The sequence below is a fragment of the Euprymna scolopes genome, chromosome 23 (assembly GCF_053919585.1).
Source record: "Euprymna scolopes isolate OS-2025 chromosome 23, ASM5391958v1, whole genome shotgun sequence".
In the NCBI taxonomy this organism is placed as follows: domain Eukaryota; kingdom Metazoa; phylum Mollusca; class Cephalopoda; order Sepiida; family Sepiolidae; genus Euprymna; species Euprymna scolopes.
Genome location: NC_136504.1, coordinates 19,590,255 through 19,605,269, shown reverse-complemented (window position 1 = coordinate 19,605,269; position 15,015 = coordinate 19,590,255). Strand labels below are relative to the sequence as shown.

At 32.4% G+C, this 15,015-nt stretch overlaps 1 protein-coding gene across 1 annotated transcript in view; it reads right to left on the bottom strand.

The window, feature by feature from the left end:
- The window catches only part of LOC145245793 (unconventional myosin-Va-like), a 577,542-nt gene that overhangs the window by 287,242 nt on the left and 275,285 nt on the right, over nucleotides 1-15,015 (bottom strand). Inside the window, 3 exon segments of the mRNA XM_080107437.1 lie at nucleotides 1,114-1,242; nucleotides 4,011-4,123; nucleotides 6,836-6,943. Coding sequence (XP_079963563.1) covers nucleotides 1,114-1,242; nucleotides 4,011-4,123; nucleotides 6,836-6,943 — 350 coding nt within the window.

Sequence of the window (15,015 nt, the reverse complement as noted above, 5' to 3'; positions counted from 1 at the left end):
CAAATGAAATAAATGGATCTCATGAGAAACAAACAGGAATCATTCCTGCAGTTCAACAAAATGTGCATAAAAAAAATGCTGCCTAAATATATATATATATTCATAAGAAAAAAGAGATTAAAACTGTAAATTGAAATTTACAATTTGGAGTATTCAGTCGAACAATAAAGTTGATTGTAAATTTCCATTTACAGTTAAGATATGAGATCAAAGTTTATCATTGCTTATATCAGGTAAACATCGCATCTCCTTTGATTTCACTATTTTTATATATATTTATATATACACATACAAGGTGTGCTCAATAAGTAATGCACCTGACTCACTTCCAGCTGTCCGATCTAGGTAAAATTTTGCATGTGCAATGATTTATATCTCTATGGGTTATATGGTAAATTACAGACCTGAACTAATTGTGGTTTCTGATTTATAGGTGTTTGAACTGTATCAGGTGTGTAATGGAACCGGTTAAGTGCCATATACTAATCCAGTTTTTGTATTTGAAAGATGCACACCACAAGAGATTTTTGATGAAATGAAAGAAATGTATAGTAATGATGACCCATCTTATGATCTTGAAAATGCTGGCATCATGAATTCATATAGAAATATTGGCTAGAAATATTCTATCATTGATGTGGCATCTTTTAGTCAAGTAATTTTTGTAGAACACCCTAGATTGGTCCTCCAATCATGATGTGACTTTAGAAATGAAGACTACATCATCTGGGAAATGGTTTCCTTTCCAAAATAACTTGATGGCTGGGAAGAAATAAAGTCAGAGAGTGCAAGGTCAGGAAACTAGGTTGGATTGAGGGAGGATTTCATAGCCACATATCGATGTTTCTGATCTGATGAGATATGCATATGCGTGTGGGCAGCTATGACTATTATAAGCTATGACTATATGAGCTATGACTAAGCTATGACTATATGAGCTATGACTAAGCTATGACTATATGAGCTATGACTAAGCTATGACTATATAAGCTATGACTGTATAAGGAAACAGGAAAGATTTGTTGGAGTGATATCGTTTGCATTTAATTTTAAGTTTTCTTATTCTCCCCCTCGCTCAATTTAAGAAAACAAACCGAGCAAAAACAAATTTACCTCTTTAGCTGTTAAAGGTTTGATGATGCGTTCAGAAGCGGAGGTAATCTGTCTGTTGCACAACCACAATTGCATTTCCTCTTTGTTTAACGATAGCAGGTCACACACTATATCAAAATGGGAATTTTTCTGCAGAAAAGAGAAGGAAATATTTTTAAACAGAAAAAGAAAACACAAAAAGAAACATTTTACAGGCACATTATTTTTGCAGGCACAGTTCCTATTCATGTTTAATAAAAATTGGTTTGATAACATATCTTCAATTGAAACATTGGTTTGCCTACGAATTTTTTCAGAAAACAAAGTGAACAAATGAGTTGTTTAAAGTTATAATGTATAAAGTTATAATGACTTGTGTAATTCACATTTATCAATACAAGTGATGACATTAATTAATGCAAAATATGTCACAGAATCAACGAAAAACTACACGCAGGGTTGTATTGTCAAAGTTTTTCATCTCCTAGGTAGACTGGCAATCAGAACTGAAGAGCTCCTACCTGTCCATGAAGTGAATTATTGCACGTCAGACACCAACCTGGTGATTTTTCACCCCGGGCACGGGTCTGTGTGTATATACATACACACAAATATATTTTATGGCATAATCGTGTTGACACACCGGTTCTCGGCAAATCACTGAAGTTAAGCAATGTTGAGCCTGGCTAGTACCAGATGGGTGACCATTTGGGAATTCTAGGCGTTGCATGTGCATTCCGCTTATCTCAGCATTTGTTTCCAGTCGTCCTGAACCTCCACTTGCCACTGCTATTCCACAATGTCGACTCATGAGAGGTGTGATTGGAGATTGTGCAACTCTTGCCACAAAAGATTCACGTGCAAAGCCCTACAGTGTGTATCTATAGTTTGTCAAGACTGGAGGAAGTCTCTCTCTCTCTCTCTCTATATATATATATATATATATACACACACACACACACACACATATATATAAACATACATACACACATATGAATTCTTTTATAATTGTAGACTTTTTAGAAGTCGGCTTATGCAAGTGCTAAGTCTATTTCTATTTAACAATTTTAGTTAAGGCCTTTTTTTTTTCATCCATATATAGTTGAATTCTCTTTAGTAGTAGTAGATATTTTAGAAGTCAGATTATGTAAGTGCTAAGTATGCAATAGGTTAAATTCATTTTTTTATGGGAATTTAAACTGCATTCTTTATTTTTATTTTTACATTTTTTTTCCCTCAAAACTTCTTTAGATTATATATATATATATATATATATATATATATATAAATAAAGGAGTAGTCACCAACAATGTGTATTTTTTAACATTATTTTATTATTCCATGTCTTGGTTTTTCATTGAGAATTATGTTTGGATCATTGTAATAATGTTTTTAAATCACTGAATCACTGCCGAGGATGCATCACAGACCGTCTGAAACGCGCGTAAACGATTTCAGTGATTTAAAAACATTATTACAATGATCGAAACATAATTCTCAATGAAAAACCAAGACATGGAATAATAAAATAATGTTAAAAAATACACATTGTTGGTGACTACTCCCTTATTTAAATATACATCTTTCTTTCGTTGGAATTTATTAACCCATTTTATATATATATATATATATATACACACACACACACACACACACACAATGGCATTCCAACAGTAATGCTTCCTATATTTTATTCTTGTTGAATAGAAAAAAGAGGATTGCAAATTGCATTTTTATGATGACTGAACTTATGCATTCATGACTTAAAAGTTTTATTTCTGTGTTGCAGATATTGATGGTGTCAGACACTAAGAAAGCAACCTGTTGTGGACATACACCTGAAGCAGAGATGTGCCATTGAATTCCTCCATGCAGAACAAAGTGGATTGATCAACTTTCACCAATGCTGTTGAATGTTTATAAAGCTGATGTAGTTGATGTCAGCACAGTAAGGAGATAGGTTTGTAGATTTCAGAATGGCAATAGAGATGTGAGTGGCAAAGCATGATTCAGACTTTTGCAACCAATGCATTGTTCATCACTGGCAAAAGTGCATTAAGAATGCTGGTGACTATGTCGAAAAATAAATTCTGGAGCAGAAAAGGTCACTCATTTTAATGGTATCACTCCTGTCTTCGTAGCTCTTCAATACGTTACTTTTAGTTACAAAATAGGAGTTTTTAATTTTGGAACAACAATTATATATATAAATAGTAATCAACAGATAGACTAATTCACAGTTCTTCAGTGCAGTCAGACTATATATATATATATATATATATATATATATATATATATATACATACACTTCATTGTGCACATATAACTGATACTGTTATCACACAAATCATCAGAATATTAGAGACAGTCACACCTAAGTAGATGAAAGAAACTTGGTTCCTTCAAGAAAGGAAAAACACAAATTCCAGAAATTTGAACAATCCAGATATCCCATCAGACTAGATGAATTCTTGTTATGGAATCTGATAAGATCAAGAGACCACAAGAAAGATATACTATAACATTTTTAAATGGTCAACTGGGAAGAGGAAAATTATATCTTGAACTTGTTTGTTAAGTCAGTGTTTGTTCCCAACTTCTTTACTAAATCAGTGTTTGAGATGTAAAGGAGAAATTTACTGAAATATTCGAATATCTATGTATCTCATATAGAGATCAAGTGTTAGCCTCAAGAATTTGATTTCTAAGAACTTTGACTGAAGTAAAATGAAGCAATATATATATATATATATATATATATATATATATATATATTGCGATAGATAGCTGTAACACATACCAGTTCATTACTTGTAGTAGCAGTAGTATTTCAATTTTGAGTCCTTTGTTGTTAGATATGTGTTCAAATCTCTATTCAAAACATAAACAAGGGAGACAATCAAGAAAAATATGCTAACCTTTGATACATCACATGTCGTTTCATCTTCACCGGGTTCAAAAATAATATTTCCGAGATGAAGAATGGCGCTGACAACACCAAACATCTTCATCTGATCTTCTTCAGTCATACCTGGTGGAAAGAAAGAGAAAAAGGAAATTATTAATACAAATTGCATTATTTACAATTTTTTTTTTTTACAATCAAACTCTTATATCACCATTCTTCTCATCTCATAAAAGAGGTTAGATGTTTTTACATGTTAGTCAACAATTTTTTTTTTTAATATTTAAATAAAAAAAATTATGGATGGATTTCAATATTTATAGATTTTGAATTTATTTTATTCATCGAAATTTTAATCATCATTTTATTCATGAAGTCATTTTTAGGGTTTGTTCATTGTACTCTCCAGACTCCTTCAAATATTAATACAAGTCGTGTTATTTACATTTTTTGCATTTTTACTATTAATATCTTCATTTCTCTCACCTAATAAAAGAGAGTACATGTTTTTACATATTAGTCAGAAAGTCTGTTTTTGTGTTTTTTTTTAATAAAAACGAAATCATGGACAGATTTCGATATTTCAGATTTATTTACTCATTTACAATAATCATTTTTAGAGTTCATTCTTTTTTTTTTTTTTTTTTTTTTTACATGGAGGTGACCACTTATCAAGGCCCGTAGGCCACTCAGGGATAAGTGTTATTGCGTGTACAGTGATCAATGAGATAGTATTGTAGTAATCATCAGTATTGGAGATTTGATAGAGTTTCTTACTTAAGAGGGTGGTTTGTCAGGAATTTGTTTATGTTGGACTTGAAGACATCAAAGTTGTAGTCAGGTGGGAAACAGGCAAACGGAAGAGAGTTCCACAGTTGTGCACTTTTGAGAAAGAAGCTCAGCTCATTGAATCTACGTTTGGATTTAGGCACAGATAAAGAGCGGGGAAAATTATTGACAGTAGTTTCAGCCAGACGGGTGTTTCTCATGAAAGATTGGCGAGGGGGGATGAACTCTTCAGATTTCTTCAGCTGCCTTTTATTGTAGTTTATAATCTTTTGATAATTTCAAACAAGGGTTGTGAAGTTGGAAAGTATAAGATTCCAAAATATCCACCTCTGCCATCTTATTTTAAAGTTTTCCAATATTCAGTCTGTCTTGATTCATCGGAAATTAAAAATTGAACCCTAACATTCTTACAAGTCAGGCTCCAACTCTTCCAAAACGTCTAACTTTGCAACCTTGTTCCAAACTGAATTCTTTGTTTAATCAACTGAGATAAATCGTTTGTTTTTTGCATTCCATGCTTTTTTAAGATCAAGTAAAAGTTCAATCCCTGCTGTTGGGATTTAAAAAACATATCTAATGGACAGAAAATGTAGAATAAAAGCAATTTATCGCTAGCAATTGAAATGAAGGTTTTAGTTCAAAATTCTCTGAAAGAGTAAAAAAAGAAAATGGTAAAAAAAAAAAAAAAAAAAATGGCAAAAAAGAAATAGTACAAATAAAAAGTTTTAAAAAAAATGGTAATTGCTTTTTTTTTTAATGGCACAAGAATTAGGAAAAGCATACAAAACCTGAAATAATATAAATACCCTACTCCTAAAAATATTGTAAATTTTGATGCTTTTTTTTAAGCAGAATGTTATCCAGGAAATAATGAATTACGTTTTGGTAGCCATCCATATTCAGGAACTTTTTAAACGATATTTTTATGACAATTATTTTTAAAGCAATAAACTCTCCCTTGTACCACAAAAATGCCATTTAATATTTAGTGCTGTAATCGCATTCATTATATTTTTTTTAAATTATTATTTATTGTGAGTATGATTTTGTAGTTTGCTTCAAGAAATGTGCAAAATGTTTGAAGGCTATGTTAATGCAGTGTATGGAAACGATCTATATAGTAAAATAAATAACTGAGAATATTGAATGAATTTTCAATTACACATATTTCTGAACATGATGTGACACAAGATAGTAGATGTGTGAATTTCCCAAAAATTTTGAGAATATATCTCTTCGTCAGGGGAAGAGAGGAAACATGTTTGAGAGTTGTTTACGCTCCCTGTCCTCCACTGACAAAGAAATATATTCTCAAAATTTTTGGGAAATTCACATATCTACCATCTTGTGTGACACACTGTTTGGAAATAAATGTGTGTAATTGAAAATTCATTCAATATTCTCAACGTTATTTATTTTATTTACATAGATTGTTTCTATACATTGCATTGCCATAGCCTTCAAACACAGCCTTTTCATTATTTATTGTATTTTTACAACTGCTAAGTTACTTTCTGATAGGTTAGAAAAATATTTATGTCAAGTGTGTATAGAAACGTTGATTTAACTTGAATAAAATAAAATTTGTATTAAGTGCGATTGAAAGCCAAATCACAACGCAGTTCCAACATTTCAAAATACAACCGCTGAGAGACAACGCACAGATCTTTACAGACTTTTCTTTCTCCAACTTTACAATGTGTCAAGAAAGAAGAGATAAAAAAAAAAGAAAACATATGAAGGATGGAGTTTGGCTCAAAAATATATAAATTATAAATTTCAAACAAGTAAAATATTTGTTTATTTTCCTAATATTGTGTTGTTATTTGGCTTTCAAGTGCATATTATGCAAATTTTATTTTATTATTTTATACAAATATTTATATTTTATACATGCTAAAACTAATACACCTCAGAATAGCTGTTTCGTATTTTCACAATTCTCAAATGTAGGCCTTTTCTTAAACAAAGAAACTCTGGATATACCTCTAAAAGATACATTCAAAAGTTGATGGAAATTTTTTATGTATTAAATATATTAATACTCACCAAGTTCTGTGAAAGCACTCCTCGTCTTTATGAAGACATCAGCATCATTAACGTCTTGGATATAAGGACTTTCACCTTGTTGTGTGTAGAAGAACTCATCTTGTTTAGCTGCAGGAAAGACACAATTTAACGGTTAAAATGGCACAAATATAAAGCAAAACTGTGAAGACAATTTCAAGAAAAAACAAAACAAGAATACATATTTTTATCATCCATTCAATTCGCACATTTCACAATGAAAATACTATTTTAAACCATTGATTGCAATGACTAATAACAGCTTACCTAAGATCTCATCTTTCAAACTTCTTGGTTTAACATTCACAGGCAACATGAGTTGGAACAAATACATTGAGGACATTGCCAAGACTGCTGCAAGGAAGATGGGTTCCCTCTATCGTTCTAGAAAATTTCTTACCCAAGAGAGTATCCTAAAACTTTACAAAGCCACCATTTTTTTTTTTTTAAGTCACCACTTATCAAGGTTCAGAGGCCAGTTAAGGATAAGGATTAATGAGTGAACATTAGACAATGGGAAACTGTCATAATCATTGTTAGTAGTGGAAATTTGGTAAATTGGATTACTTAAGGGGGTGGGTCATCAAGAATTTGTTTACATTGGACTTGAAGACGACCATATTGTAGTCAGTTTAAAAACAGGGTAATGGAATAGAGTTCCACGAGCGTGCAGTTGTTCATGGAATCTATGTCTAGGTTTATATAGATAAAATACAGATAAAGAGTGGGTGAAATTATTGATAGTAGTTTCAGCTAGACGAGTGTTTTTCATGAAAGTCAGGCAAGAGGAGACCACAGATTGGAGCTCAGACAAGCATTTGCCATGAAAATAATGATAAAGCAAAGAGAGACTTGCAATGTCTCAAGTGGCAATATGCTTTGTTTGGAGATGAACAAGAGTATTAAAAAATAATTTTAAAAAAAACATGATAGATTGACAGACTAATGTAGCTTCTTAAATAAAAACTAAAAAAAAAAAAAAAAAACACATCCCAGAATGGATAAAATTTATTCTTTCAACAAGAATAGTCTTGCAACACTTTTTTGTCACCTTGCAAGGATTAAAATCAAGATATGGTGCAAACCCTTACTTTAGAATCCTTAGTCTTATTTGGATCAAAATATGTAATATAATTTTGATTGTAGAAAATGTATAAAATTCAAGGGTTGGTCTTGTTTTATGGCATATCAACCATTTTTGGGTTATTTAATGCTGAATCCATGAATTTTGCATGAGAAGGTTTTTTCATATCTCCAAATATTTATCCATGGTGTTTGGTTTGTTTGTTTGTTTTTTTGTTTGTTTGTTTTTTGTAGAGGAAAATTATTTTTGTTTTTGACTTTGTAGAAGATGATTGAGTTTTGCAAAAAGAAAGGGGTAAAAAAAAAAAAACAATAACATCAATGTTTGTGTATTTTTATTGAGGATGCCAATATCTTCAAATGGCCTGAGCTACCAGATCATCAGAATAAAATTTGAGGTTTAAGTTTAAGGAAGCTAAGGAAGAAATTTAGGAACTTTTCTTTCTTTAACGTTTGATGACTATAATCGAAATTCAATTAAAATCTAGAATATGTGAATATTATTTTGTTCTCTAAAAATTGATTTCAATAATCTCCAAAGAGATTTGGAGTAATATTTATTGATAACACTTTAAAATTTTACAAAAATTGGAAAGATCTGAATTCTCATTAAGGGATTCCACCCCCCTTTTTACCCCCTTAGTATAAAACTAAAACTAAATATAACTCGCATTTAGACCTCTTACTCAGCTAGGTTTTAGAATTCATAATTTAGTTTCGTAGTTAATTCTATACATACAAATATATAAGTTTATACATGATTTCATATGAATAAAGATTTGTGAATGCATCTAAAGTGTTGAAAAGCCAGAAAATGTGTTTAAGATTTTGAATTCTTTATGATAAAGAAATTTGAAAATTTCCACAAACATTATAAAAGCTCACAAAGATAGCAAAGGGCCGTAACTCCATTTGACATAAAGATTTCATGACAAATAAATACAGAATCTAAATTCAAGTTTTGATGTATGAATGGATTCGAAATTCATTTCAATTCATTATTAGATGTAAACATTACATTAGATTAAAAATGGAAAATCTGTAACATGGCGCTGTTGATGAATGTAAGATGGACTAATCCATCATTTTCTTTGTGAAATTTAACTAAATGAAAAAAATGAAGAGAAAAAAATAAATTTTAACTGCTTTTATAAAATTTATCAACAACATATTTAAAAAATAAAATCAAAATATTTGTAATCAATAAAACAAAGCAATTAGTGATTAGAGGTCTATTTTTAAAAGGTCAATTAATGATTAGATGTCTTATCTGAAGATGCAATTTACTGTTATTTTTTTTATTTACTTTTTAAACTCTTTTTCACCTCAAACAAGGCATCTGGTCACTTGGACATAGGTGGCTATTATTTGCGATCATATCAAAGAAGGGAATGTGAGGAGTTGAGCAATGAGAAGTTTGTTGAAGGTACATTTAAACTTCTACAGGCCAGTACAGTCACAGTTAGGTTAGGTTAGGTTAGGTTGGGTTTGGTTTTACGGCATATCAACCTTTTTTTTGGGGGGGGGGGATTTAATGCAGAGGTCCGTCACATTTTTTTTTTTTTCTTTTAGATATTTTAACTTATTTAGTCAGTCTTTTTGGGTCATTAGGTGTTTTTTTGTTTTTTTTTGTGGGGGTGAAGTTGGATCGGGTAAAATTATATTCTTTTGTATAAATCAGCTTTTTTTTAGGAATGTTAGTATTTTGTTAGGGTTGACTTTTTTAAATAGTTCTTTCAAATTGTTAACTTAATAGTTCTGCCAGATATGCTCGAGGTCGCCACAATCCAAAAGAAAGTGTTTTACAGTAAAGGGTTATTGGCATGCCACACATTCTGGAGGGTCTTCTTTTTTAGCAGAAAGGAGTGGGATATGTGTGCATGTCCTATGCGAATGCGGAAAAAAACTACTTCCTCTCTAGGCAATTTTCTGAAATTTGGTAAACATTTCTCTATTGTGGGTTTGATTTTGAAAAGTTTGTTGTTTTGACAATTATTCCATTTTTCTTGCCATTTCTTCAAACTGAATCTATGTATTAGTTGTTTATAGTCTGAGTGTGGAATTTTTAAATCGCTTACATCAAGATTTAGTGCATTTTTTGCAGCTCTGTCGGCTTTTTTATTGCCTTGCATTCCAAAATGAGTGGGTATCCAGCAGAATTTGATATTTTTATTTTGTGAAAGAGTGTGTATTTTTTGTAATAGATTGATGAGTAGCAGGTTATTTAAATTTTGGTTCTTTAGAGATTCGAGTACTGATAGGGAGTCTGAAAAAATTATAAATTTGTTGTAGGTGAGGTCAGTAATGAGGTCTAGTGCCAGGTCTATAGCTGTGGCTTCAGCACTAAAAATTGAAGCATAGTCTGGTAGTCACTTCTGCAAGGTAGTGCTATTGGATATTATTCCGCATCCAGTTCTGTTGCCGTCCTTAGAACCATCTGTATAGATATGCTGATGATTTGGGTATTTTTCCTGAATGTTTAAATAGTTTTTCTTGATAGTTCAGTGGATGAGTTTGATTTTTTGGAAGCTTGTTTAGTTCAAAGATAATTTCAGGTTGTTTTAGTAGCCAGGGTGGGAGGTTTAGTTGGTTGACCTCATGGATGTTCCTGATTGTGATACCTGCATCTTCCACTAATGGTTTCATACGAAGACCAAAAGGTTTTATAGCTTTTACCTTTTGGTCAAAAAGGTTTTGGTAGTTGGGATTGAAGGCTGGATTTGATGGTTGCGATTTTTTCCTATCGTAGAGATTGTAATCTAGTGCGTTTGCAATACAATCGTAGGCAGGATTGTCTGGGCAAGAGAGAATTTTGGTTAAGTACTGTAAAGCTAATTTGTTGCATCAAATTGATAATGGCGGTTCGTTGGCTTCTGTATAGAAACTATCGGTGGGAGAAGTTCAGAAGGCTCCCAGTACAAGCCTGAGGCCCTGATGTTGAACAGTGTCTAGTATCTTTATATATGATTTTCTGGTGGCACCATAAATGAAGCTGCCATAATCTAGTTTTGAACATACTAGTGATCTATATAGTTTCAGTAGGGTTTGTCTGTCCGCTCCCCAGTCTGTGTGGGCAATGACTCACATTAGCTGGAGAGTTTTGTTGCATTTATTCTTTAAGTGTTTAATATGAGGGGTGAATGTGAGTCTTTTGTCTAATATTAACCCTAAGAATTTATGTTCGTCGACAACAGGAATCTGGGTATCATCTAGTTTTAAGAGAGGATCTGGGTGCAGTTTTCTAAGCTGACAAAAGTGCACACATTTAGTCTTATTAGTGGAAAGCTTAAATCCGTTTTCTTTTTTTTTTTTTTTTTTTTACACAGTGATCACCACTTATCAAGGCCCGGAAGCCACTCAGGGATAAGGGTTATTACAAGCACATTACGTTAGTGAGGAGATTTGATGAAGTGTTTACTTAAGGGGGCAGTTCATTAGGAGTGTCCATTCTTTTAATTTGTCGATGCGTAGTTGGAGTTGACGCTCAATTATATGGATATGCCTTGAACTATATGCAATTAAAAAATCATCTACATATAGTGAGCAATCCACACCTTGGTTTATGCATTTAATGATATTGTTAATCTTTAGATTAAACAATGTTACAGACAAAATACTTCCCTGTAGTATTCTTCCATTTATATCAGAGAGGCATGTTCCTACACGAACATTAAATAATCTATTGTTGATAAAGTTGTTGATGAAGATGGGTAGTCTTTTTTTCAGTCTGACTTCTTTGAGATCTTTCATGATACCATACCGACATGTGGTATCGTAAGCTTTTTCTAGATCAAAGAATATAGCAGTCATATGCTTTTTTTGTGTAAATGCATTTCTGATAAAGGTTTCCAGTCATATCAAGTGGTCTGTAGTGCTCCGTTGTTTTCAGAAACCGCATTGAAGGTTGGTTAATATTTTATTTGTTTCAAGAAACCACATTAGTCTGGTGTTTGTCATTCTCTCCATCGTCTTGCACACACGCAGCTTGTTAGAGCTATGGGGCGATAATTAGAGGGGTCAGATGCATCCTTCCTTGGTTTTGGTATGGGAATGACTGTGGCTTATTTCCATATAGCTGGAAGGTTGCCATTGATCCAGATGTCATTAAGAATGGAAAGTAAGTACTTTAATGGTTGATCTGTTAGTTGGTTCAGAAATTCATGTTTTATCATCTGGTCCTTCAGTCGTGTTATTGGCTTTTTTAATGAATCCTTTAGTTCTTGAACGGTAAAAAGTTTATTATAAACTTCTTCATTATTACTTTTGAAGTGTAGGTTGTTTTTTTTCTGATTTTTCATTATTACTTTTAAAGTGTAGGTTGTTTTTTTCTGCTTCATGTTTAATAGTCTGGAATTTTTTATTGTAATTTTTGGATGATGAATTATTTGCAATAGTGTCTGCAAGCATGTTGGCTATGTCCTTTTTTTCGGTTATTTTTTTATTGTTTATACAGAGATGGTTGAGAGGGGAACTTGTTTTTCCTGATATTTTTCGTATCATTTTCCATATGGTTTTGTCTTTGATTTTGGACACAAAGTTTTTCCATGATTCACATTTGGTTTCTTTTATTGTTCGCCGTGCTTTAGCTCTGCATATTTTGAAGTTGCTTAAATTCTGAGTAGTTGGTCAGTTGTTGAATTTTCTTAATGCAGCACGTAGTAGCCTGATAGCCTTTTTGCAATCATTAAATCAGGGCTGATTATACTTGGTTGATACCTTTGTTTTCGGTATGCATTCCTCAGCTACTGAGATGATGGTATCTGTAAAGTGAGTGATTGGGTCTTTCACATGTTTTCCAGGTAAGAGTTTGTGTTCGCATAATGATTTGAATTGATTCCAGTTACCTTTTTTAAGGTTCCAACAAGGAATTTTTGAGTTTGTTTCAGGACCAAAGTGTTCTAATATTATTGGGAAGTGGTTGCTCCCACAAGTGTCCTTGTTCACTGTCCAGTTGTAATCCATAAAGATACTAGGATCAATTACAGAGAGGTCAATTGCTGAGTATGCGTTTGTAGCAGAGTGAATAAAGGTTGTTTTTTTTGTTATTATATATGCATAGGTTGTTGCTGTTGATAATATTTTCTATAATGATTCCTTTTCTGTTTGTGTCTGAACATCCCCAACTAACATTATGACTGTTAAAGTCACCTAATAATATGAAGGGGCAAGGAAGTTGTTTGATAAGTTTTTCTATCTCTATTTCATCTATAGGGTCATTTGGGGGTAGATAGATGGAGCAGATTGTGACTGTTCTATGTAGGGTGGTTGTAGTGGCAATTGCCTGTAAATTAGTTTGTAGATTTATTTAGCTTTGTGCTGTGTTTTTGTTGATGAGAATAAATGTTCCTCCAGAAGCTCTATTTGGATTATTTGTTGTGTTGTTATATTCAGTGAAGTTACGGAAATCGATAGTTTCAGATGGTTTTAAAAAAGTCTCTTGTAGGCATATTATAGTAGGGCAGAGATTGGATATTAGTAGAAGTAATTCATTCTTGTTGGCTTTTATACCTCTGCAATTCCATTGGATTATTTTGTTAACCATAGTTTAGTTTTATGTTTTTGATTTCCTTTTATTTTATTAAGAATAACAGTGGTTGTTTTCTACTATTTGATTATGGGGGTTCGGAGGCTCTGTTGTCTGTTTCCATTATTTCCAAGGATTTAAATTTGTTCTGATCTGTAGTTCTGGTTTTTGACGTGGAGGGAAATCTGTCTTTTTGGGGTTTTTCATTTATTTTCTGTTTGGTTGGTGTGAGATTTGATATTTTTCTTTGCGGAGGGTACTAGGAAATTATTCTTTTGGTTTTGGGATGTTTTCAGTTTGTGTGTGAGGATTGTGTTTGATTTTGGGGATCTGGTGGGATTTTATTTTCAACTGTTTGGTAGTTATTTTCAAGTACAGCTTGAGTTAACGGCAGTTGCTATAAGGTGGCCCTCAATGCCTCAACTAGTTCTTGAAGTGATTTTATGAGGGTAGAGATTTCCTTAAGTTCAATGTTTTCTACTGTTTTTAATTGATTTTTGGTTGCACCTGCATATGATCTAGTTGGTTCTGTTGTGGTGACTGTTTCAATAATTTTTCTAGCTTCGGTAAAACTTATGTTTTTGGTATATTTTAGTTTGTTTATTTTTTTTTTCTTTGATCCAGTTTTGGCAGAACGATGAGTATGTTGGATGGTTCTCACCACAGTTTGGGCATTTTATATTTCCTTGGCATTCTGTTTCCTGGTGTTCATTACTGCTACATTTTGGGCATACTGTTTTCCTGGTGCAGTATTCTTTGAAGTGGCCAAATTTTTGGCAGTTTAGGCAGCGAAGTGGTCTGGGGATATATGTTTCTACTTTAATGTTAATATATCCAATCTTGAGTTCAGTTGGTGGGTGGGAGTATTGAAAGTGAATATGTATGTGTTTATTGTTTGTTCGTTTCTTTTTATTGTAATTCTTTTAGTATCTATAACTTTGTTTTTTTAGGTTTGTTTTTATTTCTTCTAGAAAACAAGTGTTTAATTTTTGACATCTGATGACTCTCTTTGAGGTGTTGAGGGTTTTCTGAGTGTAGGCTTTGTCCATATTAGAATTTCTTCGGCACTACTTTTAGTAGATACTTCTATGAGTAAAGTTCCATTTTTTAATTTTTTAATTTGTTTTGTGTTCAGATTTTTGTTGATAATTCTTTCGATTTTGAATGGGGACATTTTAGTTATTTGTTTATTATCTTGCAATTCCAAGATTATATACTCCGGACTACTTTCTGGATGGGGTCTTAACTTTTTTGGAAGCCATAAAATATTTTTTGTTTTTTTTCATCATCCTTGCTCCCCACCCTCCTCGGAGCCCTAAATTGGGAGATGGTTGGTGGGGAAACCCATTCGCCCAAGCATCTCAGGGATACAATGATGATATACTCAAAAAGTGAGTATAGCAACTTATGACAATTGTTTTCATTTCCTAGGACCCAGCAAGGTATAAAAAGGGTTAGTTGTCAATAGCATCAGTTTTAACCATCTGATTGGCCATTGCCATCGACTTCTAATGATAGTATGTGTGTGTGTGTGTTTTTTTTTATAAGTGTAATG